This window comes from Pisolithus orientalis, assembly GCF_024613125.1.
Source record: "Pisolithus orientalis strain OTSU chromosome Unknown F5J12scaffold_31, whole genome shotgun sequence".
NCBI classification, from domain to species: Eukaryota; Fungi; Basidiomycota; class Agaricomycetes; order Boletales; family Pisolithaceae; genus Pisolithus; species Pisolithus orientalis.
Window position 1 is genome coordinate 348,098 of NW_026260812.1, and position 24,177 is coordinate 372,274.

The 24,177-nt window shown below is 45.6% G+C and overlaps 7 protein-coding genes across 7 annotated transcripts; 4 read left to right on the forward strand and 3 right to left on the reverse strand.

Moving 5' to 3' along the window:
- Positions 1 to 2,187: 2,187 nt before the first annotated feature.
- Positions 2,188 to 3,856, reverse strand: F5J12DRAFT_724985 (uncharacterized protein; the record flags this gene model as incomplete). The annotated part of the gene is given in 6 exon segments (XM_051741579.1): positions 2,188 to 2,411; positions 2,469 to 2,604; positions 2,623 to 3,230; positions 3,282 to 3,473; positions 3,515 to 3,549; positions 3,642 to 3,856. 6 exon segments carry the CDS (start codon positions 3,854 to 3,856, stop codon positions 2,188 to 2,190), a joined length of 1,410 nt encoding a protein of 469 aa, XP_051597255.1.
- A 154-nt stretch (positions 3,857 to 4,010) lies between these two features.
- Positions 4,011 to 6,001, forward strand: F5J12DRAFT_784979 (uncharacterized protein; the record flags this gene model as incomplete). The annotated part of the gene is made up of 9 exons (XM_051743145.1): positions 4,011 to 4,091; positions 4,141 to 4,430; positions 4,475 to 4,586; positions 4,639 to 4,848; positions 5,143 to 5,263; positions 5,365 to 5,613; positions 5,665 to 5,862; positions 5,920 to 5,955; positions 5,976 to 6,001. The coding sequence occupies 9 exons, from the start codon at positions 4,011 to 4,013 to the stop codon at positions 5,999 to 6,001; spliced, it is 1,323 nt and encodes a 440-aa protein (XP_051597256.1).
- A 326-nt stretch (positions 6,002 to 6,327) lies between these two features.
- F5J12DRAFT_784980 (uncharacterized protein) lies at positions 6,328 to 7,032 on the reverse strand (the record flags this gene model as incomplete). Its single annotated transcript, XM_051743146.1, has 4 exons — positions 6,328 to 6,372; positions 6,418 to 6,464; positions 6,543 to 6,961; positions 7,019 to 7,032. 4 exons carry the CDS (start codon positions 7,030 to 7,032, stop codon positions 6,328 to 6,330), a joined length of 525 nt encoding a protein of 174 aa, XP_051597257.1.
- Positions 7,033 to 7,340: 308 nt separating this feature from the next.
- F5J12DRAFT_895599 (uncharacterized protein) lies at positions 7,341 to 9,147 on the forward strand (the record flags this gene model as incomplete). The annotated part of the gene is made up of 6 exons (XM_051747845.1): positions 7,341 to 7,508; positions 7,558 to 7,766; positions 7,825 to 7,913; positions 7,949 to 8,054; positions 8,115 to 8,422; positions 8,486 to 9,147. 6 exons carry the CDS (start codon positions 7,341 to 7,343, stop codon positions 9,145 to 9,147), a joined length of 1,542 nt encoding a protein of 513 aa, XP_051597258.1.
- A 380-nt stretch (positions 9,148 to 9,527) lies between these two features.
- On the reverse strand, positions 9,528 to 10,499 carry F5J12DRAFT_784982 (uncharacterized protein; the record flags this gene model as incomplete). Its single annotated transcript, XM_051743147.1, has 5 exons — positions 9,528 to 9,611; positions 9,689 to 9,790; positions 9,842 to 9,956; positions 9,996 to 10,369; positions 10,485 to 10,499. 5 exons carry the CDS (start codon positions 10,497 to 10,499, stop codon positions 9,528 to 9,530), a joined length of 690 nt encoding a protein of 229 aa, XP_051597259.1.
- A 1,492-nt stretch (positions 10,500 to 11,991) lies between these two features.
- On the forward strand, positions 11,992 to 13,187 carry F5J12DRAFT_895601 (uncharacterized protein; the record flags this gene model as incomplete). Its single annotated transcript, XM_051747846.1, has 4 exons — positions 11,992 to 12,081; positions 12,129 to 12,315; positions 12,703 to 12,752; positions 12,804 to 13,187. 4 exons carry the CDS (start codon positions 11,992 to 11,994, stop codon positions 13,185 to 13,187), a joined length of 711 nt encoding a protein of 236 aa, XP_051597260.1.
- A 6,043-nt stretch (positions 13,188 to 19,230) lies between these two features.
- On the forward strand, positions 19,231 to 20,001 carry F5J12DRAFT_772125 (uncharacterized protein). The gene is made up of 3 exons (XM_051742259.1): positions 19,231 to 19,475; positions 19,570 to 19,825; positions 19,885 to 20,001. The coding sequence occupies exon 2, from the start codon at positions 19,579 to 19,581 to the stop codon at positions 19,783 to 19,785; it is 207 nt and encodes a 68-aa protein (XP_051597261.1). The 5' UTR covers positions 19,231 to 19,475; positions 19,570 to 19,578; the 3' UTR covers positions 19,786 to 19,825; positions 19,885 to 20,001.
- Positions 20,002 to 24,177: the final 4,176 nt, after the last annotated feature.

Genomic DNA, 24,177 nt, shown 5'->3' on the forward strand with positions numbered 1-24,177 from the left:
CATCATCTGGTCCTTGATAGGGTTGTGAACTGAGGACAGCAGGATACATCACAATGCCTACCTGCATTGATTGTGACATTGCACTGGGTAGATACCACACAGCAATTGCATCCCCTTCACCCAGAATGATTGCAGGAACATCCAAATACCCACTCAGATATGGCAGGTGAGTGGAAAGGATGTGGGCCTCCTGGTTCAAATTGAAACCTGTTTCTTGAGGTGATAAGCTTTCCAACAGCCTGATTAATTCAATGCCAGAGGGAACTGCAATAAATGTTAGCAGGACATGTGGCAGCTCTCTTAAAATGGAATACAGGGATTACAATAGGCCTGGGCCAGTGTTGCCACCATTTGATTGAGCACAATACATGTCTGAATCTTGAGTTCAAGAGGTTGTGGTGGGACAGCAGCAGTGCAAGGATGCATCTCATGGAGAACTTGGTGGCACATGTACTCTACAAGCTGGTCAGAAAGTAGATAGTTGCATGGGAATGTGCTGGTACCAGACATTTCTAATGTGATCAGGTTGGGGAAGTTAAGGGAATCCACCAGCAACAAGGAGGATATCATCTAGAGATGGGAGGAATACAGACAGCACAGATCCCTCTGGCCATGGCAATTGTGTGGCCAATGTTGCCAGCAATGGTAGTGACTAATGTGGTAACATTGAACTAAATGCAGCATAGAAGCTCTCTGCAGCAATGAGAACACAGCCTCATCGGCATTTTGGAATGCAGCCCAGCCAGAACACAACCTTCAACAACCATGAATGCTGCTGCAGTATACATTACAGAAGATATTAGCCCCTTCCACACATTCCAAATGGGGGTTGCACATTTCCAATACTGCCAGCAACATGAATCAAGGTCCAGATGACCAGCTGGTTTCACTAGTGGCATCTTTGAATGGGCAGTTTTCAAGCACCATACCAGAGATCATTCAATGGTGCTGGCACATCATGGATCTCTGACTGTGAACCTGGTGGATAGCTTTATAGACTGCCAGCCCAAGAATGACATTGACATGATTGGGGCTGCAGGAAGAAGAGTACACAAAAGACCCATTGATCAAGGGAATGCCCCTATTCATTTACCAGCATAGATTCTGATAAGGTAAAGCTACCATCCCCAAAGTAAACTCATTATAGATGGTTGATAATATGTACAGAGGCTGTATATTCATTCCCACACATTTGACACCAACTCCACCCATGCAACCTGTAAAGCAAGTTTAGATCAGGTAACAGCTTCCAGTGATGACATCCACTCCTGTGAATGTAAGATTAACTTGGAAAGATACAATAACTCTTGATCAATATCCTTCAAGCCTTCTGTGCACATTGTGTGTAGTGCAGCACATTCAGCAGTGGGTGATGGATGTGAATTAATAAGCAGTGGTAGTGAGATGCTGCAATTCTGATACAATGGGTGAGTTGGAAGTGAGCAAAGGTGTGCTGCCACTTACCAATACTCCTGCAAAAAATTCCGTGGCTTCTGTAATTATGTTCTGCAGAGGTCTCCTCTCATATCCCAATTCCCCTTTGCTGCTGTCATTCTGCCACAATGCATGGGACATGGTAGTGGCCAGTTTGACACAGCACTCCTTAATCCTAGTCAGGTGGGGATTCAAGCTTCTGATAAAAGCTAAAATGTCATGGGGGCTCCAATTGCCATTGTTCAGGTACATTAACAGCCTGTCAGCTGGGAGTGGCATGATCAGGGTAATGGGATGGCGAGATGCCATGCCCATCAGACACTCCATTGTACCCTGTACCACTATCAACCATTGCACCACCACAGGAACAGTGGCTTACCACTTCTGCCAGGAAATGTTGATACCAACTAGTGTGCTGGTATTCAGACCAATCTGGCTTCTTCATGGCAGTGACAAGGTGATGAAACCTTATTCCCAAGTACTGTATGGCCATGGAGAGTTCAGCCACAGTGAACCTTGATGACATGACTTACCAGCATGAAAGATGAGATGTCATACTATATAAGCATTGGCCAACTTTCCCATAGCTTTGTGTGGTGGCATGTGTCTGCCATTAAGGCAGCACTCATCAGCAAATGCTCAGCTCACATTCAACTACACCAACCAATATGCAATCCATAACCCTGGCATCATTTGGGAGATCTCAAAAATGATGTCATTGCAGATAGCTTGTGGTCTCTAGATGGAAATGGTTCACAGAAGACATGCTAATCTGCCATACATCTGGCATTGCCATGCAGCATAGCATGCCAGCCCAGCCTGTCCCTTTGCCAATGTGGCAGCCTGTCTGCCAATCCAAAATCTTACCTTGTTTTCAAAGAAGTTTTTAGTCCAATCCTGCTTGCATTTCAACAGCTGAACCTCCTCCTTCCATCTGTCCCACAGTGCCCTCATCCAGAGCCAATTGGCCCTGTAGACTAGAGACAATGATAAGTAAATCTCAGATGCTGCTGCCATGTGATTGCTCCTCTCACATTCTGACATCCAATCATTAGCAGCCATATCCCTTGGTACATCCATTGTCCAGATCCAAGGTAGGGTATTGTCTCTGTGACCTCTGGCATTTGGGTCAGATACTGCCATGCTGATAGTTAGGTCAGAGTCATTCAACTCTTTGTATCACTCCACGATATCCAGCCTGGCCCCTAACCTGCCCATTTGAATGTGGCACCAGCAGTACACAGTGGCATGACATTGCACTGCTGCTTCAGCATTGGCCACCCTTCCCCAGGTGTATGTGGCCATGTGGTAATTACTTCCATGGTGAATGTCAGTTCGAAAGATGACTGCCTTCTCTGCAAGCACAAGCCACAGTTCATGAAGACAATCATTGGCCTGTCCTTGCCACAGTTGCAGCTCCATTATTGTCACATACCCCAGGCCAGATCTTTCAAAATGATATTTGCCAACATTGGATGGCAGCAGCAATGCAATGGTTTCTGGATCATGTGGGTTAGATGACCAGAACAGCTTGGCATCCTCAAATCTGTCCCCAAATAGTTTTTTGGCAGTGTTGAAAATGCTGTGTATATGGGACTGGAGACAATCATGGTGATGTGCAATGGTGAGATTTTGAGCTTCTGTTGCTCTTGAGGTGATGTGCCAGCATGCCACTGTAAGCTGGATTTGTGCTTCCTCTATCTTCAATGCCTTCGCAATCCAGGTCACCATACCCTGTGAATGCCCTGGCTGGGGGATGGCCAGTAAATCTATCTTGATTGCCTTTGCAGAGGGAGCTTCAATACCACTCAGTGCAAATCCTGTCCAGGTTAACCTTCATTACCTACCTTTCTGCAGCCTGACCTCATATATATCCATGGCCTGTGGCCTTGACAGCTGGTTTTCCAATGCCACTTCTGCTTCTTCCCCCCATGATTGGCTGATTGCTGGTGGGACATTACCATTCAAATCAGAAAACCTGCCTTCAACCACTAAATAAGATTCCTCAGCAACCTTGGGTTTCTGCTTGAGTCTCATTGCTGTAGCCTGTTAGCCATGCAACCATGTCTGATACAAGCACTAGACTGATGCATTCTGACCATTTTCAGGAAATTGCTATCATTCATTTGGAAATCAAGTACCTCCTGCATCCGAGAAATGGGGAATGACAGAATTGCAGTCATGACCAGTCAGTGATGGGTTTAAACAGGTTTAAACCATTTTTTTGCTTCCTGATATGCTGATGGGGAGTAGCCATGCCTCTAGCAGATGGGGGAATGATATTCAGGGAGGACCACAAGGTGACCATGATCTCCCCATCCACCCAGCCAGCACCCACAATGAAATTGGGAGCATGTTGTGCAAAGCATTCTGTGTGGTGGCCATGAACATGCCACAACCCAATGCCAGGGCAGATCCACATGCCATCCAGCATGGATATATAGGCATTGGCATGTAGCCATCATTCTAAACCTCTGCTACAAAAGGGAACCAGTATTCAGCTAGCCAAAATTGAGATTCTTGAGGCTGAGCTAGAGTCATGGAAAAATGCTGACTGAAACAAGAGGAGCTCCATCATGTTAACCCTCAGAAACAAGATAAAGAACCTTGATGCAAATGTGACACTGAAAATGCATGAATGGGTTCGGAAGAAGAAGGTGTGCAACACCTGCCATTGATTACCTGGCATGTCCTTACCATTTCCAGGCAATTCAGACTTGGTTGTACAACCACAGCCAGAGCTGTAGTCGATGGGCTCTGATCAAATATGGTGGCAGTTGGACACTGAGGAAGGTGGTCATGCACCATCACAAGAAATCAATCAACAAAGTGTTGGAAGAAGCCAATATCAAGCAGGGATCCACAGAAATGATCAAGTCTTATCAGAAGGCTGTCAACACCATCATGAAGTCCCTTACTGCCAAGGAGATACAGGAGGCCAAGGCATTGGCAAAAGAATGGAATGAGCGGCAGCCACCTTGGGATGTTCAGTCAGAGTATGTACCATTTGGCAATGCTGCCCATCACTCACAAGAAACAGAACCACAGAGAAGAAAGGCTGTAAATATGCTGAGGAATTTGCTAAGGAAATGTGGAAGCAGTGTGGTGCCAGGGTGGTAGTGATGGCAGCATGGGAAGATGCCAATGGAGAGGTGATAGTTGGAGCATGAGGAATTTGTTCTTTGTGCAGATGAGTACTGCCAGATATTGACCAACTTGTCCAGATATGATTTCAATGATGAATTGGGTAATGGAAAATTATTTGAGGAGTTGGACAAGTGCCAGGATAAATTTGTAAAGTATGCACAAATGGCATTTGGGAATGGTGGCACCGATGCTGAGTCACCAGACAAAGATGCTGCTCCACAGTCAAGGCAGAGGAAGAGCAATGGGAAACCTAAAACCATCCTGCTGGTCAGTGAAAATGGCACACCATACATCCCAAACATATTGGACATGTGGGCACCACAGTTGAAGGATATCATGCAGATGTTTGTGACATTTCACTATCATATGTATAACAATAGGGGAAATACTGTTCATTGAAATGCATTACAGGGAAGGCCTGTGGGAATTCACAGGAAACTGTTCCATGGAGTGTGATAATGACCAACACTGCATTTTATATTGCACCACAGTTTCTGCCACCTGAGGTTCCCTTCAAAGAGCCAAGTTGACTTACCCAGGACAAGTTGACAGTGATCTTAGAATGGTGGCAAGCAAGAAAAGAGTGGAATCCCAACAATATATTCAGCTTCAAGAAGTAGAGAGATGCTGGAGGGTCCCTCTGAATGCTGGTGGCAGATGCCAACAGCAGTGGAGCAAGGATGTGTGTGAAGCAGGATTTGGATGGGAGACCAGAACACTTGGCAGGCAAAAGGATGATGGATAAAATGATGTGGGGTAGGAGGAAGCTGTGATGGCAAACAGGTATGAAGGAATGCAACTGGAACTTAAATGTGCAGCAATATTATCTAATGGGGAACACAGTTGTAGGGTCTGATTCTGACAATGAATCCAATCTCTGTCAAATTCCACCAGCATTGCCATCAAACAGAAATGATGGTACAGGCACATGCATGGTGGATGAAGATGCCACAGAGGCAGTACCATTGCTGGATTCCCAGCAGTGGATTGCTGGATGCCAAGTGGCTGAGGGTAACACCTGCCAGCCAATTGGTAAGCCACAACAGCTGAATATTGTTAACATCAATGGCTGACATATTTCAGCCATTGGCAAGGAACCATCAAATGCCTTGCAGCAGGTTGAGGGCAGTATCACAAGCCCTGTGCAACCTGTGCCTGATGCCCACCACATTGATTCACCTGATTCAGTCCACCTGGCAGATCCTTTGGCAGTGCCAACAACTATCAGGAGAGACCATAAACAGGAAGATTCAAAGTGCAAGTTGCCCATTCCATCAATGAGTCAGTACTTGTGCCACAGTCACTGAATTGTGGATTCAATTTATCTCTCAATCCTAGTACCCACACACCAGACCAGCATAGACAATGCGAGGGGTATGTGGCAATCAAAACAGGTGTGGAAGGCACCAAAGTGGCCTGATGATGATGTTCCTACTCCTAGTCCTTCCAAGAAATGTAGGTGATGTTAGCATTTGTATTTTACATGGCCATGGAATGTGATACTACATTTTGACAACCAATGGCTACATTACAACAAATCCTCATCCAGTTCCAATTCATCCTCACCATCCCAATCACTGGTCATCAAATCTTGTATATATTGCTGAGTCCTTTCCAGCTGTGCTCTCCTTGCAAGCAACAGGCGAAACTGGATGCTTGATTCCACCAATATATTGCTGTAGTGGTTGTAGGCCACAATGATTGGCCCATCAGTAGTGGTGTTAAGACAGGGTGGGTGCTCATCAGTCAGTCCCACAAGAAGAACTGCAAGCCACCATGCTTTTCCCACTGCTGGATGATTGATATATATGTGAGGGATATCATAAAACAACTTACATGTTGTAATTGGCCCTTTGTCATGAAGTCCTTGTATACCCAAGTTGCTGGAGAAACATTGCAGTGCTGAAAAGTGAGCTAATACACTTAATACTGGCAGCAACAAGAGATGACATGGCACTCACCAGCAGCGGCATTGGTGGCCATAGGCTGGGAGGATGGTTGCCATGATATAGCCAGGATGGGCTGTGGCTTGGAGGCTGCCACACCATCTAACTGCTCATCCATATATGCATGAACCATGGGAGATGGCACAGTTTGTGGAATTTGTGCAGATGCCAGCAATGATCTAGGTGGGGGTGAGACTGCCAGGGAAGATGTTGGAAAATCCAAGCTAGGTGCAATGGTGGCCAAGGATGGCATGGAATGACTTGCTTGCTGCACCTCCCATTGTTGATCAGCAGCAGATGGCCATGACTCCAGTGAAAGTGGTGGTGAGTCCCAAGATGGTGCATGCTGAGTGATGGCAGGGAAGGGCTGGCATTTGGCAGCATGGAGGATGATGGTGATCCTAACTGATGGCCCAAAGCTGTGGAATTCAAGGCTGTGCTGAATGGTAGAAATTCTGGTTCATCTATGACCATATCTGTATTGTCAGCACCTCGCAATACCCATGGTTTATTACATGGGGAGATGACTGGTGAAGGTTATTGATAGTTGTATCTTATAACAACTACTTACATTGAGTGTCCGGACTGCATGGCCTCCACCTTACTGACTTTTGCTCCATAATATTCAGCAATCTGTAAAATGTTGATAAGTTGATTGCAATGTTGGATTTGGCTATTTGGGCTTGTCTACTGGCCAGTGTTGATGCCAGCACAATGGTTCATGAAAATATAAAATGTGGCTGTGCTGCTGATGCAATTGTCAACTATCACTTGACTGCACTGCTCCTGCACCAGTACCCCACTTCCACAAACATGTCCCAACATGCTGAAGCATCTCAAACCACCACCCCCTCCATTGCTCTCCCATGTGAAATAGTCACTAATGCTGCAGACATAGTCATGGCAGAGCTTCTGACACTCCATGACTACAGGAACAAGCAATACTGGAAAAGAGCTATGCATGTCATTTGGGAACAGTTGGTTTGTGGCATGCCAATCTATTTATCCTGCAATATTTACAACATTCCAGACCCATGTGCACCCTTTGGTTGAGGAACTGCCCTCAAAATTCACCATCCCTACCCACATCATTGCTGCCAAAATGATTATGAGAGATCTGGTGGTGCTTATGGCATTGAAGGAGTGGCTGAACTTTGACAAGATCAGAGACACAATGGATGCCAATGTCACAGACCATCTGTGGTACCAGATTGGAAGGCCTGTTGATAAGGGTAAAGGGTGTGCAGTTCCATTAGACCCACTTCAAACAAGTGACAATGCTGCTGCCACCACCAAGACTTTGGAAGAACCCTGCAGCCAATCAACTAGTCAGGCTGCTCCTACTGGCACTCATCCTAGAAGTCGAAGGCCACAGAAGCATACAAGGTCAGTGGCAGCAAGTGATGCTGATGTTTTGACAGCAACTGCTGGAGCATCCACTGGTTGTGGCCACTTGGTTGCCACTCTTGCAACCCCTGCCACTGGCTATATGCCTGTTGCTGAAGATGACCAATGCGATAGGGATAGGTGCATGGAGAAAAATCTGCCATGCATGGTAAAGCCAGGTTCTGTGTGTTGGCAGTGTAGCTGCCAGAAGTACAGGTGTAGTATCCTCACTGGAGTGAAGGCCATGCAGTCACAGTCAAGGCGACCCTGCAGTCGTGCTGTAACTGAGGTGCCTGATGGAACAGTGGACTGTCCCCAAACCATTGCAGCCACCAGTAACCCCAGCCAATGCTGTCCTCAAAGCCCTTCACCAGGGCCATCAGCCACAATATCCTCAGAACCCACCACTCCCACATGGCAGACCCAGAAGTGGTGGGCATCCACTAGAAGTATGACACCTGCTGCTGGCAAGACAGCCACCTTGGCTGCTCCAAGCTCCTGCAGGCAAAGTAAGTCCTCCATTTCTTTCATTCCACTATTCTTATTTGAGCCTAACATAGTTTTCAATGCAGTGGTCATCATCACTCCATCCTGGCAGCAGTCAGGTTGGCAGACATCAAGCCTGGCATCCTGGGGGGTGGCAACATCCCAAAGCCATCTCACTACCCCATCCTGCCCAGTGACCCCCAATGCCACCCCAATGGAGTGTATGGAAGAGGAGATCACAGCATTCCAGCAGCAGAATATGGAGATGGCACACAATCTGCTGGAAACCCACCATGAGCTTGCTGATACCCAGCAGGCCCTTGCAGATACCCAGACCAAGTTGCAGATGCTTTGCGATGTTGTCAAGGCCTTACACCAGCATCTGTACCCGTTGCCACACTCCTCACCTGATGCACCTGGACCCTCCTGCCCCTCCCCCATTGGCTTTGCAATTACAAGTCATCAAGCAGTCATTCCCACTGATGGTGCAAGGATACTTGACCTTGCACCCACTATGATGGTCCAGGAGGTTGCGATTGATACCAGCATCCACCAGAACCTCCTGGGTGATATGCTTTTCACCCCTTCTACTCTCCTGCCACCCCCCCACCATTTTGCATACTCATCCACCCCTGGTGTAGGAGAAGCCTGGCCCCCTATCTATGTCTCTTTGGGGGCAGTTGCCGACTGTGCTGGTGGGGATGATGCTGATGATGAGGATGCTGCTAATTGGATGGATGTAGATTAACATGTCCATAGAATGTACTATTACCATTTCATTGTTGCTATTCCTGAGAATGATCATCCCCACCTGCTTTTGCTTTACATGGTGCAGATATGGTCTCTCTGGTGTGTGCCATCCCATTTGAGTCTGGCCAGGTGACTGGCCTTGCAATTTATAAATCCACTGGTACCACTAAGCTAGTGCACACTAGCAGCACCCTCAAATCATGCATGGTGCTTGCCACATATGTTCTGCACAATTGCAAGGGTTTAACCTGCTGACCCAGGTTGTGGCCATGCAATTGTGGCCTATGCCACTGAATGCTGATGCTGTGAGTGAATAGTGCTTGACTTTGCCCATTCCTGTCTATGCCACTCAATGCTGGTGACACCTGACCCCTGCTGCTACCATTCCCATGTATGCCCCCTGACGCCATCAACACCTGACCCTGCTGGCACCTCACATCCATGCCACTGGCCCTTTCCTGACTAAGCTGCTGCTCAACACCATCTATGCCGCTTGGTGCTGTCAACTTCTGCCCCCTGCCAGTACCTCATATACATACTGCTACCCCATTCCCACATATGCTGCCCAATGCCATTGACCCCTGCCAGTACCTCATATCCATTGCTCCAGCTGCCAATGGGTTATCACTGATAATCTTGTCCTAGAAGTATGAGATTTGTAGGACCTACATTGAGACAAACCCAGTACATACCACTTCATCCCAGGCCCAGTCACCCAACATAAAATCCTCCCAATGCCTCTGATCACTTGTGGCATCAAACTCCTGGTATGGCATGAAGTCCATTTGATCCTTAAAGTCAGTGCAACTGAGGAGGTTGTGGATAACTTGATGGGGGTCTCAATACCATGTATCATAGATGTTGAACATCCAAGGGGTCTTGGCTTCATCTTGGCCATCTTGGCCATCCTGACCATCCTGACCACCCAGTTTGATCACTTCATCCTGTTCATCTGGTTTGTCCTGTATGTCCCACTTGTGCTTGTAAGTGATTTTGAAGTTTTCCCACTTGACTGTGCCAACAGTCATGCTGTTTATCACATGATAGAGATCCATGTGGTTGGCAAATAGTGGATTGCCACCTAACTCGAGCAATGAGGCAGCCCAGATTCCAAGCAACATGTCAATTTTGTTTGCCAGCATTTCTGCACATTTGAAAAGAAACTCAGCAAGTTCAAATTCTAATTGATTGTGGTATGGAGCCCAATCATCCAGCAATCCCTGTATACAAAGCAGTGGCAGAGCATCATCTGGGAGAAAATGGCCCTGGGAGTCACACCTTCGTGCTGTAATAAATTGTATGAGTAGAGGTAGGATAATGTGTGTGTAGGCTTACTGTTAAGACCTGCATGATAATTGTGGTAAACCTTGTTGCCAGGACCAATGAGTTTTGCAATCATTCCATCCAGTTTCTGATCCAATGTTGTGCCACAGTTGAAGTCATGTGGACCATCATCATAATCTAGAACATGTTCAGCTACTGGGGGTATGGCATTTAAACCATGCTCCTGTTCAAAGTAACCCTGAGACCCTCAAAAGCAGCCAAGGTGCAGATGGCTGCACTTGTGCTGAGTAAGCCCTGACTGGTTTTTGAACCAATGGTTGCAGCCTGGCACATCACAAGGAAGATAGAGAGCACTGAATTTTGACCATTGAGAGCTTCAGGCACTGCCTCTGCATGGCAACATTTCAATGCTAAACAAACATGTTTGGGGACCCCTGTGTGATCAGTAAATGGTCAGAAACCTAAGTTAGGCAGAACTTTGCATATTTGTTTGTGAGGAAAGAGACTCTGTAGTGCATTTGTTTGCAAGGAAAATTTCTTGCATAAAAAATGACAGGTTCAAGCTCACCTTGTGCTGTCTTCATCTCCCCCCACACATGACAAGTATTATGTCAGCTTCTTCTAATATTTGTCCATGATGAGAAAAGGCCAACCTACATCCAGGGAAGATCATTCTTGAAGCACAGACTCAACAGCATACCCCAGCCGAGAAGAAGGCTGATGACTTGCATGTGCAAGAAGCTATCGATGCTCAGGTGGCTGCTATCCAGCAGGCTCATGCCTGAGTCAGGGAGATGGAGACTGCCAAAGCAAAGCCAGTCAGACTGAGACAGGTGCCTGCCAGTAGAGATCCTGGCCAGAAAATCAGCCCTCCTGTTGTGATGGAGACCAGACAGGCAATCCAAGTTGCTGCTAAAGCAAAGTCAGTCAGACCAAGATGGGGGCCTGTCAGCCTTCAAGGAAAACCTGGAAATATAGTTGTCCAACCTTGTGGTGAAGGTGAGAGGACATTTCGGTTATGTCATCCAATTGCAGACACTGATAACATATCAGTTGAAGTTGCTGATATGGAAGTTGACACTCACCAGGTAACTGCTCCTGCTATTGTGGACTATACAAGTAACAAGCCACAGAGTGGGAGAACAACTAGCCACATGCTGAGAAGGCAAGGTGCAGTCACTGACCTTGATCTGCTGGCAAATGTGGTGTCAACATGTGGATCCAACAAAACCTCCCAGCAGACATACATTCTTATTTTCAACTGTTTGATGCCAGATGCTGCTACTTACTGAGTCAACTTTGTTTTGGCTGAACCTCACCTGAAATGCTCTCAGTACCTGAGATGACCCAAACACCAACTTGGACTGCCAGATCCATCATTGGGTCAAGGATGTCCCAACTGGGCTGATGCCATGATCCAACAGACTACCAACTTCCATCCCTTCTTTGACAAGTGGAGCTACTACTGCTGTCAACTCCAATACAAGCCTAGCATACCAGGTATGTGCTACATTATCAAGTAGGATCAGTCATCTTCAACATCTTCAATCATGGAAAGATGCCTGCACCAACCCACTGCATGGACAAAGAGGAATTAGAAGACCAACCAGCTTTCTCTGTCAAGGTTGTAGGTCATGACAAATTCAAGGTATGTCTCTTGATGCAACTCGACCATTGTGTTACATTGCTTTTTAGGTGGTCATGAGCACAGCTAATGATATAGAGAGCAACAATGAATTCAATCAGCTCATTTTTGAGGAGGCACAGACTGGCTTGAAGTGCAAGTATTCAGATCATGACAATGCCAACTATGTTACCTCATCTGAGGTTGAGGACTTTGATGATGAATACTTTGACATTGAGGATCACAATTTGAACTCTCGTATGTTGCCTGCTAAGGAATTGTGTGTCATGATGGGACATTTTTTTATCTATTTGAACTGTACATTAACTCTTTTGGAATCACAGACCAATAATGGAGCAGACAAACCAAAGAAATCAATGGTCAACAGGGATGCAGACCAAGAATCAGGACAGAGGAGCACTACAGCAGGTCAAGTGCCTTCAACAAGGACCACAGGAAAGGCCAGCAAATGCTCTCATTACTGAAGCCAAGATCTGCCTTCTGTGCTGACAGCAGGCAAGATGTGGGCAAAAGAAATTATGCCTGCTCTCCTTGTGTGGGCTGGAAGCATAGCTGACCCTTGGAAAATCTCAGATGAAGAACTCATACAGTCACTGTGAATCATTATCCTGACCATTGCTCCAGACTTCGAGGACCTGAATGACATTTGTCCTGGGACAGTGGTCTTTAATATTGTATTGTTAGTATTATTTACCTTGCTACTTGACTCATGCTTCCTTGGACAGGCATGTCAACGACTCTGCCAGTGGTGCAGCAACTTTGGATCCACTGCAATCACTCTTATTGCTCACTTCCTTGTCTTGGATCCAGAAATTGGTGTGCTGTCTCTTACTCAGGCCCAGGAACTCTGTTCTAATCTGTTGGAAGGCTTCGCATTTTTATATTCAGACCAAGATTCTCACAAACTGGAGAACATTTTCCAGTCATACTTTGTATTATACCTCCTTGGCCATGCACATCTGCAGCCCTGTGATGATTCTCCTGATGTCCCAAAACTGAAGATCAGGGAACTGAAAAATACTGGCATCAAAGGTGCGCTAGCCCTTACCTGTGCTGCAGTAATGTCTTGCATTTTAGCCCTAGACAGTCAGCTAACTTATTCTCTTTAGTTGCACCATGCTCTTTCCCTGTTCAAAACTGGTGAACTGCAAATTGATGCTAAGCACACATCCCTCAGAAAGGTAGCTATTAAGATCTCACCCAAGGTGAACAAGGCAACTGGGAAGGAGTTGTCAGCTGTTTCAGCATTCTCCAAGCAGAATTGTGGCCCCTGCACCAGGCAATATGATATAGCCATCACTAAATGTGACAACACTGTGCTCCATAACATCATTATGGGAGCAACTATGCTCATTCCATACAGTATGGATTGCATGTCAGAGGGAGGGAGCTTTCAATGTGGGGAGGACAATGTCAATGATTTAATTGCCACTCTTTGTAAGTCACATTGTCATTTATGCACACTACTAACAAGTCATTGAAAGGATCCTGCGATTTGGATGTGCTCTCATTCTCTCCCCCCTTCTGCCCTGAGTTGCTTGTTGCCAAGTACAATCATTAGTGGTGCTCAAGGTGGCTTTGGAAGTGCTTTGGAAGTGCTCTGGAATCACACCACTGCTGCTATAAAATTTGACCCCAACATGCCAGGCCCTGTAGCACTGCTTGACTAGCAATACATGGTAGTTACTTATCCTGGAAGATACATGGCAAATAACATATCAAACTTGTATTAATGCATTGTACATGATCAATCAACATCTACCCATCATCCAAGAGCTACCAGATGCCCTGGAAATCTGTCCACCAAGATCTGCTCAAACAGCTGGATGAGACTAGCCTTCATGTTGCGATAGCAAGGCTTGAAAATGCACGATGTGGAGTTGACAGTAGCAGCTCGGAATCTATGTCAATGTCACTGAGTTCAGGCTCCAGCTCCCCCACAACTCTCTTCTTCATCACTCTGCCATTGCCAGTCACTCTGATCCTGTCAGATTTCAAATCCAGTGCCTCCAATGACACAGACTCCACAGCTGAGCATGATGGGCATTACACTCAGCTGCTAAATGCAATCACAGCTCTCAGAGATGAAGTAGAGCATGTGCATATCCTTGAGAGACCTGAGATGCCAATGATGTGGGCATCTCAGCTGTGCCTCCTTGAACATTTTGTGGATCATTGGCCCCACCTGTTTTGAAAGCACTTGCATGTAGACCCACCAATTTTTGACTGCATTCTGGATCAGATTAGTGGACAAGTGATATTCCAAAGAAATTCCAAAAACTGTCAGCTGGCAGTCACAGTCCAGCTGGTGATCTTCCTTTTCCATGCAGGGCATTATGGAAATGTGGTGTCACCTGAGGATGTAGCACAGTGGGCTGGTGTTAGCATTGGCTCAGTTTTCAATTGTATGAACCATGTGATGGTAGCTATACTGGATGAGCATGACAGATTCATCAATATTCCATCTGAAGACTCACTGGAGATGGAAAGAGTGTGGGTTTTCACTGAGTCATGCACCTGTTCAGCCTGGAGGAATGGCATGTTTGCCACTGATGGTTTGAGTATTCCCCTCTTTGAGAAACCACATATCATCAGGGAAACATTCTATGATAGAAATCTAAGTACTTGTTGAACTGCCAGGTGTGTACTCAAATGCTGAGTGTGAACAGCAGAAGAAACTTACTGAGATAGCTTATTGTTTTGCTGCACAATCTTCTTGTCATGGACTACAGACTTGGACATCCAGGAAGTGTCCATGATGTGTGGGCCTTCCAGGGGACTCACATCGCTTCAAACCCTATGCAGTTGATTCCATGTGATCATTGGATGTGGGCAGACAGTGCATACCATTGGAGACATGGTGTGTTGTCCCCTTCAAAAAACCTAAAGGTGGGAGATTATCTCAAGATCAGAATGTGTATAACAAGTACCTTTCAAAGGTACACACCTAGTTTTGCTGCAGTACATGGGCTGACAGCTTTAGAAGATCTGTGTACAAGTTGAACACGCATTTGCTACCTTGATAGGGTGCTTTCAAAGCCTCTGTGAAGTGCACCTGAAAATCTGGATGGAGAAAGATATGAAAGTCATGATTTACTGGGTGCTTTGTTGCATCATCCTACACAACATGATCATCCGGTTTGAGGAGGAAATGGATGATATGATTGAGCATTAAACTGACTGGGTGGTCAATGAAGGAAGTGACCTTGATGATGGGGATGGAATTGCTGTGGTGGAGGCTGTGGAGACTATTGGTCAGCAATTTTGAGCAAAGCTATTGGATCAGTTGTTTCAACATCTCAGATGGGAACAAACCTATTAATGGCAGTTGTGGGAGATGGTAGTATTAGCAAGATGAAAAAAATACATTCACCATATGTACATCTTGCAAGAGAATAGTGGAAACATGAATATGATGCAAGTACATAGTGGGAATGTGCCAGAGATGGATACAATGGGGAAGTGTGAGTAAAAACTTAACCATGACAAGATAAACCTATGCAGCAGGAGGGGTTGTATCCAAATTGGCCTTCATGAGTTTCACAAGCTCGATTTTGAGGCAAAGCATCTCTGCCTTGCTGTTGAAGGTGATCCCCTGGGCCTTCATCAGCTGGATGTTGAGTTTCTTTTCCTCCAACTCCAATTCCATCTTAGTTGCCATTTCTGCCTGCTCTTTCATCAATTCCTCCTTCCTACAAAGATACTCCATCTTGATCATATAGTGTTGAGTCTTCCCAGAAGAAGAAGAAGCTGCTAGTGACTCAACTTCATGACTCAAGTCAATGACCTGGTCTTGAAGCTGAGACTTGCCATGTTTAGTTAGCATTGAACTTGGCTTCATCAAACTTGTCTTTGATGATGAGTCCCAGAGGGACTGGCTAGGTTTTCAGGAAGAGCTACTGGAGGAGTCAGATGTTGTCATAGAGGCAATACTTGCAGATGAAGGAGGAGGGCAAAGATACAGCAAAGACCAAGAGAAGACAATTCAGCTATCTGATGAGGGCATATGACCCCTTCGCAGGAGGGAGAACCCAGAGGGGAAATGAGTGTCACTTGGCATTGAAGGCCATTGTAACTAGCAATAACTTATCAGTAAAATTTCATTAACATTGCTCTGAATGAGTCCATGTTGATGTTGGGGTACTCATCACCACCAGTCTGCTCATCCCCAAACCCCAGCATTGCCTCTTCAAACCCAGCTCCACCATCTTCTTCACCCTCATTAGTGACTTCACCACCAACTTGAGATGGCATGTCCTCCTCAGCTTCCTTGAGTTCCCCCACTGTGGGACACTACCTCTGGGTCGCATGCAATTAGGGGGGGGGAAGCTGCAGGGTAATCCCTAGGCTCACCCAAGGGGTGCTGAGTAGGAAGGAGATGTAGAATACAATGGTAGAGTTGATCAAGGAGTCAAATGTGGGGCATGGAATTTAATTCTGCAGAGATGTAGGTGAATTGGGTATGAGTAGACTTGTTTACAAAATTCTGAGTGATGACCTTGGCACAAAGAAGTATTTCTGAGACTCATGAGACATGGAGGTGAGGCACAGAAATGCAGAAGACACAGTAGACACAGAATATGCAGCAGACACTTTGAACACCTAGACACATGAATGACTCAGATAGTGACTCCAAAAGATGGGTGGTCTATTTCTGACATCCTGGCAGAATTATATAGTACAAGGGGAGCAGGTATGAGTTGGAGTAAGGTGGGGCAGAAAAACTAAAAGACTGGAAAATAAAGGAATGGACATCAGACATCAGTGAAATACAGATGCACATGAAATAGTCCAGTGGGTAGTAGATGAGAGTAAGAATGGGACAACAGTAAGGGGTATCTTCCAACAGAACAAGAGTATGCATACCAGTGGGAGGTGGAGCTGAGTGGTACAGGAGGGCAGAGTGTAGCATACTGGCACAAAGTCCAGCTTGCAGAATTTAAGGTGACAGGGGAAACTGGAGTTTTTTTAGAGGTAAGTGGCACAGATGACTGGTGATATGGCTGAGCAGTGGCATGGCTGTTGAATTCCAGGTGACTCTGTGCAAATGTGGAATTTCCAGATCAGCATTTTGATGACTGAGCGACATGCTGAAGGTTGGTAGAAACTCCAAAGGCAACAGGGGTCAGGAGGAAACATGAGGACATGAGTGGGAAAAATTCCAAAATGGGTTTGTCATAGAGGCCTGCAGAATTTGGTGACAGATTCCTGTTCCAGCCTCAGGGAGTATATGGCTCCCTACACTGCTGTCCCCCCCACACCCATGCAATCACCTGCAATCTCAGCCCCAGAACCCAAAACATTCTTCATACCAAGTGTCTTGTTTTGGATAACTGCTAAGAAGCCCTCTGCATGGTTTTTGTTTGGCTCAGGATCAAACAATTGGTTCCCCTGCCAAATGGAATGTAAGTCATCATACCAAGGAAAACTGTTGATAACAACATCTGTATGTACACATAAGCCTCTGCATCCTTGTACATCGGTCATGTAACATACCATGAAGGTTGGTGAATTTTGGATGGCCAGGTATGATGCCTTCCCCTGACTGTTTGAATCACACATGGCACTTTTGATAGCTTGCTTTCAGCCTAGATGATCATTAGTGAATCCTGGGTTTATCAGATGGTTGGAGACTCATGTATTGAGATGGTTGCCCACACTGACTTGAAACTTGGCAGCACTCACTGTGTACATGTCCTTGTAGACACTGTCATCCTCAAAAATGGTTTGGGCAATCATTGCTTGGACCTCCTTCTTGTTGTGGCCCACCAGTCTCTCAGTTGAAGTAGATGATAATGATGGGGGTAAGTTGCCTGAGTTTTTGTCACTGAAAAGAATCCTGCAGTTAGCAGGATGGCTAGGAAGCCACTGGACAAGTATTTTGGTACAAGGAGTATCCAAATTGATGTTTTTTGGCTGGGTACTTTCCATCAAGGAGTCAGCTGCCAGCTGCTTGTTGGATGCTGGGCCCTTCCCTTTACTCCCACTCCCAGGTACTTGTGAGGATGATCCACCACCAGTAGTTGCAGTACAGAAGGCCATCCTCGACAAGCTTGTCCACTCAATGAAGCCATGGGTTTTGATAAGAGTGACTGCAGGCAAGCAGACTGTCAAGGGTGTCATTGATAGGGAGGCATAATTTTCAAACTCCATCATGGCATTTCTCTCAAATTTGCCACTTCCAGAGCACTTCCAGAGCACTTCCAAAGCCACCTTGAGCACCACTATTGAATTAATTGTGTCTTTTTTTGTGCTTCCTTGAGTCACCCTTGCTTTGGATTGTTGTAGGCCTATGCTCATTTAATGTTTCAGCACTGCACTGCTTTGTCATGAATGCATCACATTTTATGTGAGCTGAACAAAAGTGAAAATAGTGAGAATAAGTGCTAAGAAAGTTGCAGTCAATGACAAGTCAGATAGTAGTAATAGTGGGAAAATAACATAAATAATCGAAAAATAGTACGAAAAATAGTGTGGATAGTAAATGAACCTACTAAAAAGACTATTATGTCTTTTCTAACTATTTTGGTGTGAATAGGACATAAATAGTATGAATAATAGTCTGCAATGGTAATGTGTGAATTTGCTGATGAGAGTCGTGATTGCTAACTGTCATAACAGATTGCGGGATAGTTTAATTAGTAGTTGAACAATTGCATCCCTTCGAGCCAGCGACACCCTCCAAGTCTTCGATCTGCCCAAACAATGAACCGTGCGTACACTGGTCAGGTCGTATAGCGCGCTTCACGAACGAACGACGGACAGCATTTGGCAGGCACTTTCTGGCGTTATGTCCCTCGTTGAGGCGAAGTTGCCTTGTGCGAAATATGCCAATAGTCGATTGAATCAACGCATCTTGCTGCTCCCTGATGGTAGGACTGCCGTCATCTCTAGCAATTCATCACTCGGCGGTCCGTTGTTCAGGAAACGACCTGACTGTCGCATAAATTTTAAACTACATCTTGTCCTCTTAATCTAACTAGACATAACTTGGGACTTCTAGAATTTCTGAATTTACAGGCGTTTTCCGAGCGTCATGCACAGGTACTTGTAGCATCACAGATAGCAAGGAGAGCATCAACATACCTCTTATTCGCCGTATGAGAGCGCGTCTCCCTGTCCTTTGTTTTGACCTAGTATATCCATTGTATCCCACCTTCCTCCACTTAAACCCACTTCTTCCGAAAGCAACCCTGAGCTTATGGCGAAAGCTTCACATTACATGGGCCCCCCGCGGATACATATGATAACTGTGGAAAATTCCCAGAAGGCTTGTTGAAATTTCAGGACCTGTGGGTGAAGTCCCGCTTCGCTGCAAGGGGCGATAGTTCACGGAGCGGGGCGCTGGCCCTTTCACATCTTACTTACTCCGACTTGACGGAGTGGTTCAACAGCAGGTCCGCCGTTTCCAAACGATTCAAATTCATTGGACCCGACCCTAACAAGTTTCCATTCGACCATTCCTGCCTGTCCCTGGTATTTACTCGTTAGGATATCCATATGCGAAACATCATCGTCCGGGAAGAGAACACTGTGTGGCTTTGTGATTGTGAGTGGGCTGGCTTTATCCGGAGTACTTTGAATATGTCGGTACGGTGGAATACGACAGAACCCCTTGGCTGTGGAGATTCTTTATACCTTTCATTTCCGGTTTTCATTCTAATGGGTATCGACTTTTGTATCGGCCGGGTGGGCGGTTTTTATTAGCACACCTGTGAAATGAAGCATTTTGCAGGGACAGGCACATGTTCGTTTTTCGGGATAGGGTGCCAGCAGCTTCGCCTGTCATGCTCACGTACCATGCAGCATCACTGTCTTCAAGTCTACGACATTCTTCGAGTCTTCGGTCTCGCCAATAGACGAACCCTCCGTACACTAAGCAGACGTCTCAGACCAGCGATGGACGGCCCATTTGGCAAGTATCCTCTGGCTTTATTCCAAGGCTGTCGTACATGGAATATACCGAAAGTTGATTGAATGAACACATTTCACTGCTGCTGATCGGTAGGACCAATGACATACCTGTTAATAATTCATCGCTTGCTTACTGAGTACAGTCCGTTGTTCAGCAGACCACCCAACGAGTGTGGAAGTTTTATACTGGAGCCTCTGGCTCTATTATTTCCTGGTTCAATTCAAGGTGGATACGATTCGAGATCTCTATCACTTCTTTGCAGTCCACCTGGTGTGGAATTTCTTTTCCTAAATCTACAAAGGTTTGCTGTGCGGTTGAGTTGAATGCAGATCAATGCTTTTGGCATCACGGATGGTCGGGAGAGCATTATCGCACCTAGCATTTGTTGTCTGAGAGCATGTTTTGCATCCTTTATTTGAACCTGGTGTACGGATTTCGTCCTACCCTCTCCCATTTACATCAGGAAATTCATACATTACTATTTTCGTACTATTCTCATACTATTTATATCTTATTCGTACTATTTGCACTAAAATAGTAATAAAAGACAGAATAGTCATTTTAGTAGGTTCATTTACTATCCACACTATTCTTTGTACTATCTTTTGACTATCTTTCAACTATCTATGCTATTTTTCCCACTATTTTTACTATCCAACTTCTCACCAACATCATTTGTTCAGCTCAAAGTTAAGGAATAGAAATCAATGTATTCAGGATAAAGTGCAGCACAAAATCAATTAAAATGAGAGTAGCCCTATTGACAAGTTGAGAAAGAGCAGCTACAAAACTTGGGAATATCTCAACAACCACTGGACGGAGTTGGATGAACAAGGCATCCCTAGAGACAGATTAGTCAGGAGAGCAATCCACCCAAAGAGTGAGAGAAACGGTGATGAGACACATGAGATACAATTACAGGACTTCGAGGATGGACCTTTCCACAGAAATCGAGATATCTTGACAACTGCTGGACGGAATTAGATGAATGAGGCATCCCTCGAGACTGGACTAGTCAGGAGAGCAATCCATCCAAAAAGCGAGAGAAGCGGTGGGGAAACGCACGAGATATGATCACAGGACTTCGAGGGTGAACCTTACCACAGAAATCGAGATATCCTGACAACCACTGGACAAATTGGATGAACGAGGCATCAATCGAGACAGGACTAGTTGGCAGAGCAAGCCATCCAAAAAGCGAGAGAAGTGGTGGGGAAATGCATGAGATACAATCACCAGACTTCGAGGGTGGACCTTGCCACAGAAATCAAGATGGTGTTCTCCACTGACAGTGACTTCTGCTGTCGTTGTCAGAATGTTGTGGGGGTAAAGAAAGAAAGAAAGAAAGAAAGAAAAAACTTACTTACTGTTGTTGTCAGGACACTGCAGACAAAAAAAAACTTGCTGGCATGGATGCTGGGGATGGGAGTGGACATCATGTCAACAGCACTGAGGGTGAGAGTGTTAGCTGAGTCTGTACAACAGAGGGTGCTCACCTGTCATGGCCGTCATTGTCGATGGCATTGCAACCTGTCCATGTACAGTATGGTGGGACTTCGACAATTTTCAATGTCACAAATTTTCAAGGCACATAATAATGCTGCCAGCTGACAATGCTCACATATTTCCTTATTAGGGTCATTAAAATGGTCTGGTAATGACATGTCAATGGCTTGGGGGCAGTGCCAAGGGAAGAAATTTCATTGGATGGGAGTTACCCAAGTTACTGAGTGATAATGATCTGATAATGACTGATATGGCATGACATTGTCTGACATCAGCTGAACACAGCACATGCAGTGTGCCTGATAACTCAGTCAGCATCTTCTCTTCTCTCATGGCTCCCTCCCATACCACCTGTTTGGCTTCAACCTGTCAAAATGCTGAATGGAATCATGCTGTTCTCCATCAATGCCCTCACTGTAACAGGAAATTTCAGAAAACTGGTTTCAAGCAGCACAAGGTGAGTTGCAGGAAGCAGGGGGATAAGCATTGAGGGAGAGTAAAGCAGGGTCTATGGTGGAGGGCATAGCAATGGCACTAGGAGTGGCCCATTTGGGGGGGTGAACTGTTGGGAGAAAAATTCTAGTGGTGAGTCAATATTGATGGACTAGTACACAAGTGGAATGAAAGACATACCACCAAGCTATACAAATCGCTGAACACATCTGTCACTGCCTCAGCAGTCTCAGGCACATCAATGAGTGTCAAAGCACTGTTGGGAATTTCGAATGCATTGGGGGACATGGGTGGGGCAGGGAAGGGGCAGATTTGAAGTCGCTGAGTGTGGAAGAGGAGATTTTGAAGTTGAAGTCACCAAGCATGGAGGGGGAATCAAAAGTCATGCCTTGCAAGAAACCAACAGTCAACTGTCAGCAAGGGGAATTCACAAATGAGGCACAAAGTGAATTTCATATGACATGAGAACAGAAGCTACTAATTTAAACAGATACTGGGTGAATGGAGACCATGAGGATGCAAGAGCACTGAAGATACTCGAGGTGGATACACTACTGACATGAATTTACAGGCATATGGTAAGGTGTCAGGAAACAGAATGAGTGTTGGCGACACTTCACACCTGTGGATACAATGGATGCATTGCTGGCAAGTCAAGGTTGCAATGGAATGCATTCAAGTCAGACAAGTATTGGGAAGTTGAGCATACCCTTTCACCTTTGTATCCAATTCATCATGCACTTACCCACTGACTTTTTTCCTTGACGACATCAGATCTTTGTACAGAATGCAGTATCTGGTCTCATTTTTTTTCATGTGTGCATGCACATATACAAAACTCACAATACATGTTGTGAGCAAGATGAAGTCTTTGTGTACTCGACTGGTCCCTCTTTGCAACTTTCCATCTTGCCCATGGTTTGACCCACTATACATGCTTTTTCACACTGCATCCCTGTTCCATCATGTCGAGTAGCATGGTGTGGGTGTCTGTGAAGGTAGCACAAGCCATTGCTGCTGTATCTCCCACTAAGACCATCCACATGCCAGAGTAAGTGGTACAACCTAAACCATTTCCAACACATTGAATGTGCAAGACTGTTCAATCTTCATTTGCTGAGGGGAACCTGCCTAGCCTTCCACTCATGCATGAAGTCATATCCTCGTAGTGAGTACCTGCTTCTTGGAAGTATGTGTGGTGTTGATGTCGACCAGACCTTCTTGTCAACCTTCTGGATATAATCTCAGTGCAGCCAGAAGCAATTCCATGGATTACTTTAGAAGAAATCAGGAGTAAGGCTGCCTTCTACTTCTTCATACATCTCTCAGTTCTGTCTTGTCTTCTGACTAAAGCATTTCCTTACAGTGAATGTCGCCCTCTTCTTAATTCATGCCCATAGATGCCCCCAATTATCACCACTTTCCTGGGGCACACAGCATCTGACTTGGTCATGCAATCATGCCATGCCTCTGGGACTGCACACCCACCAGCAGATGCACAGCCCACACCTCAATGGGCATGACCAGCTTGATTAGATGTCAACAGCTCAACTCCAAATCACTATGATTAGTGGTGCTCAAAATAAACTGAGTTGGAGTGATTTTGGCACTAAACCCTAGCTGAGTTGGCTGAGTTCAGCACTAAACCCTAGCAGAAACTTCAGCCACGACTTTGACAAATTTCAAGTTCTGATTTTTTAAACCTCCACTCACTTTGCATTTTTGGAGTGCTGTGCTACACAGCATGATATCATGTCTTTTTATATTCAACATCTAAGTTCGAACATTCACTTGCAAGCAATATTTGTAGGGGGCAGCTCAGATATGGTATTAGATATGAGTAGATAACACTGTCCTCCTTCTGCCACAATGGTCCATAAGTCTGCTCGTCAAGAGACCCTAGAGATCCTGGGCAATGCAGCAGTCAGAGTCACCAAAATGCAGTTGCAGCAGCTAGGGACTTACATGGAGGCTGATGACAATGACTCCAATTCTAGCATGTCAGATGGCGACTGGACAGATGTCTTGTCCAAACCCTTGTCCCTGATGATCTTATCTCCAATTTCATCCATGTCTGCCTCATCATCCTTGTCCCTCAGCTCACTCCATTCTGTGAAGAGGATAACTGCTCCATATACAGCAGCGCTGCAGACCATTTGGGCACTCTATGATGAGGTCCACATGGCACAAGTCTTCGAATGACCAGGCATACCAATGATGCATGC

Bases quoted from the DNA above. Each gene is read 5' to 3' on its own strand.
- F5J12DRAFT_772125 (XM_051742259.1), top strand. From the start codon at position 19,579: ATGCGAAACATCATCGTCCGGGAAGAGAACACTGTGTGGCTTTGTGAT.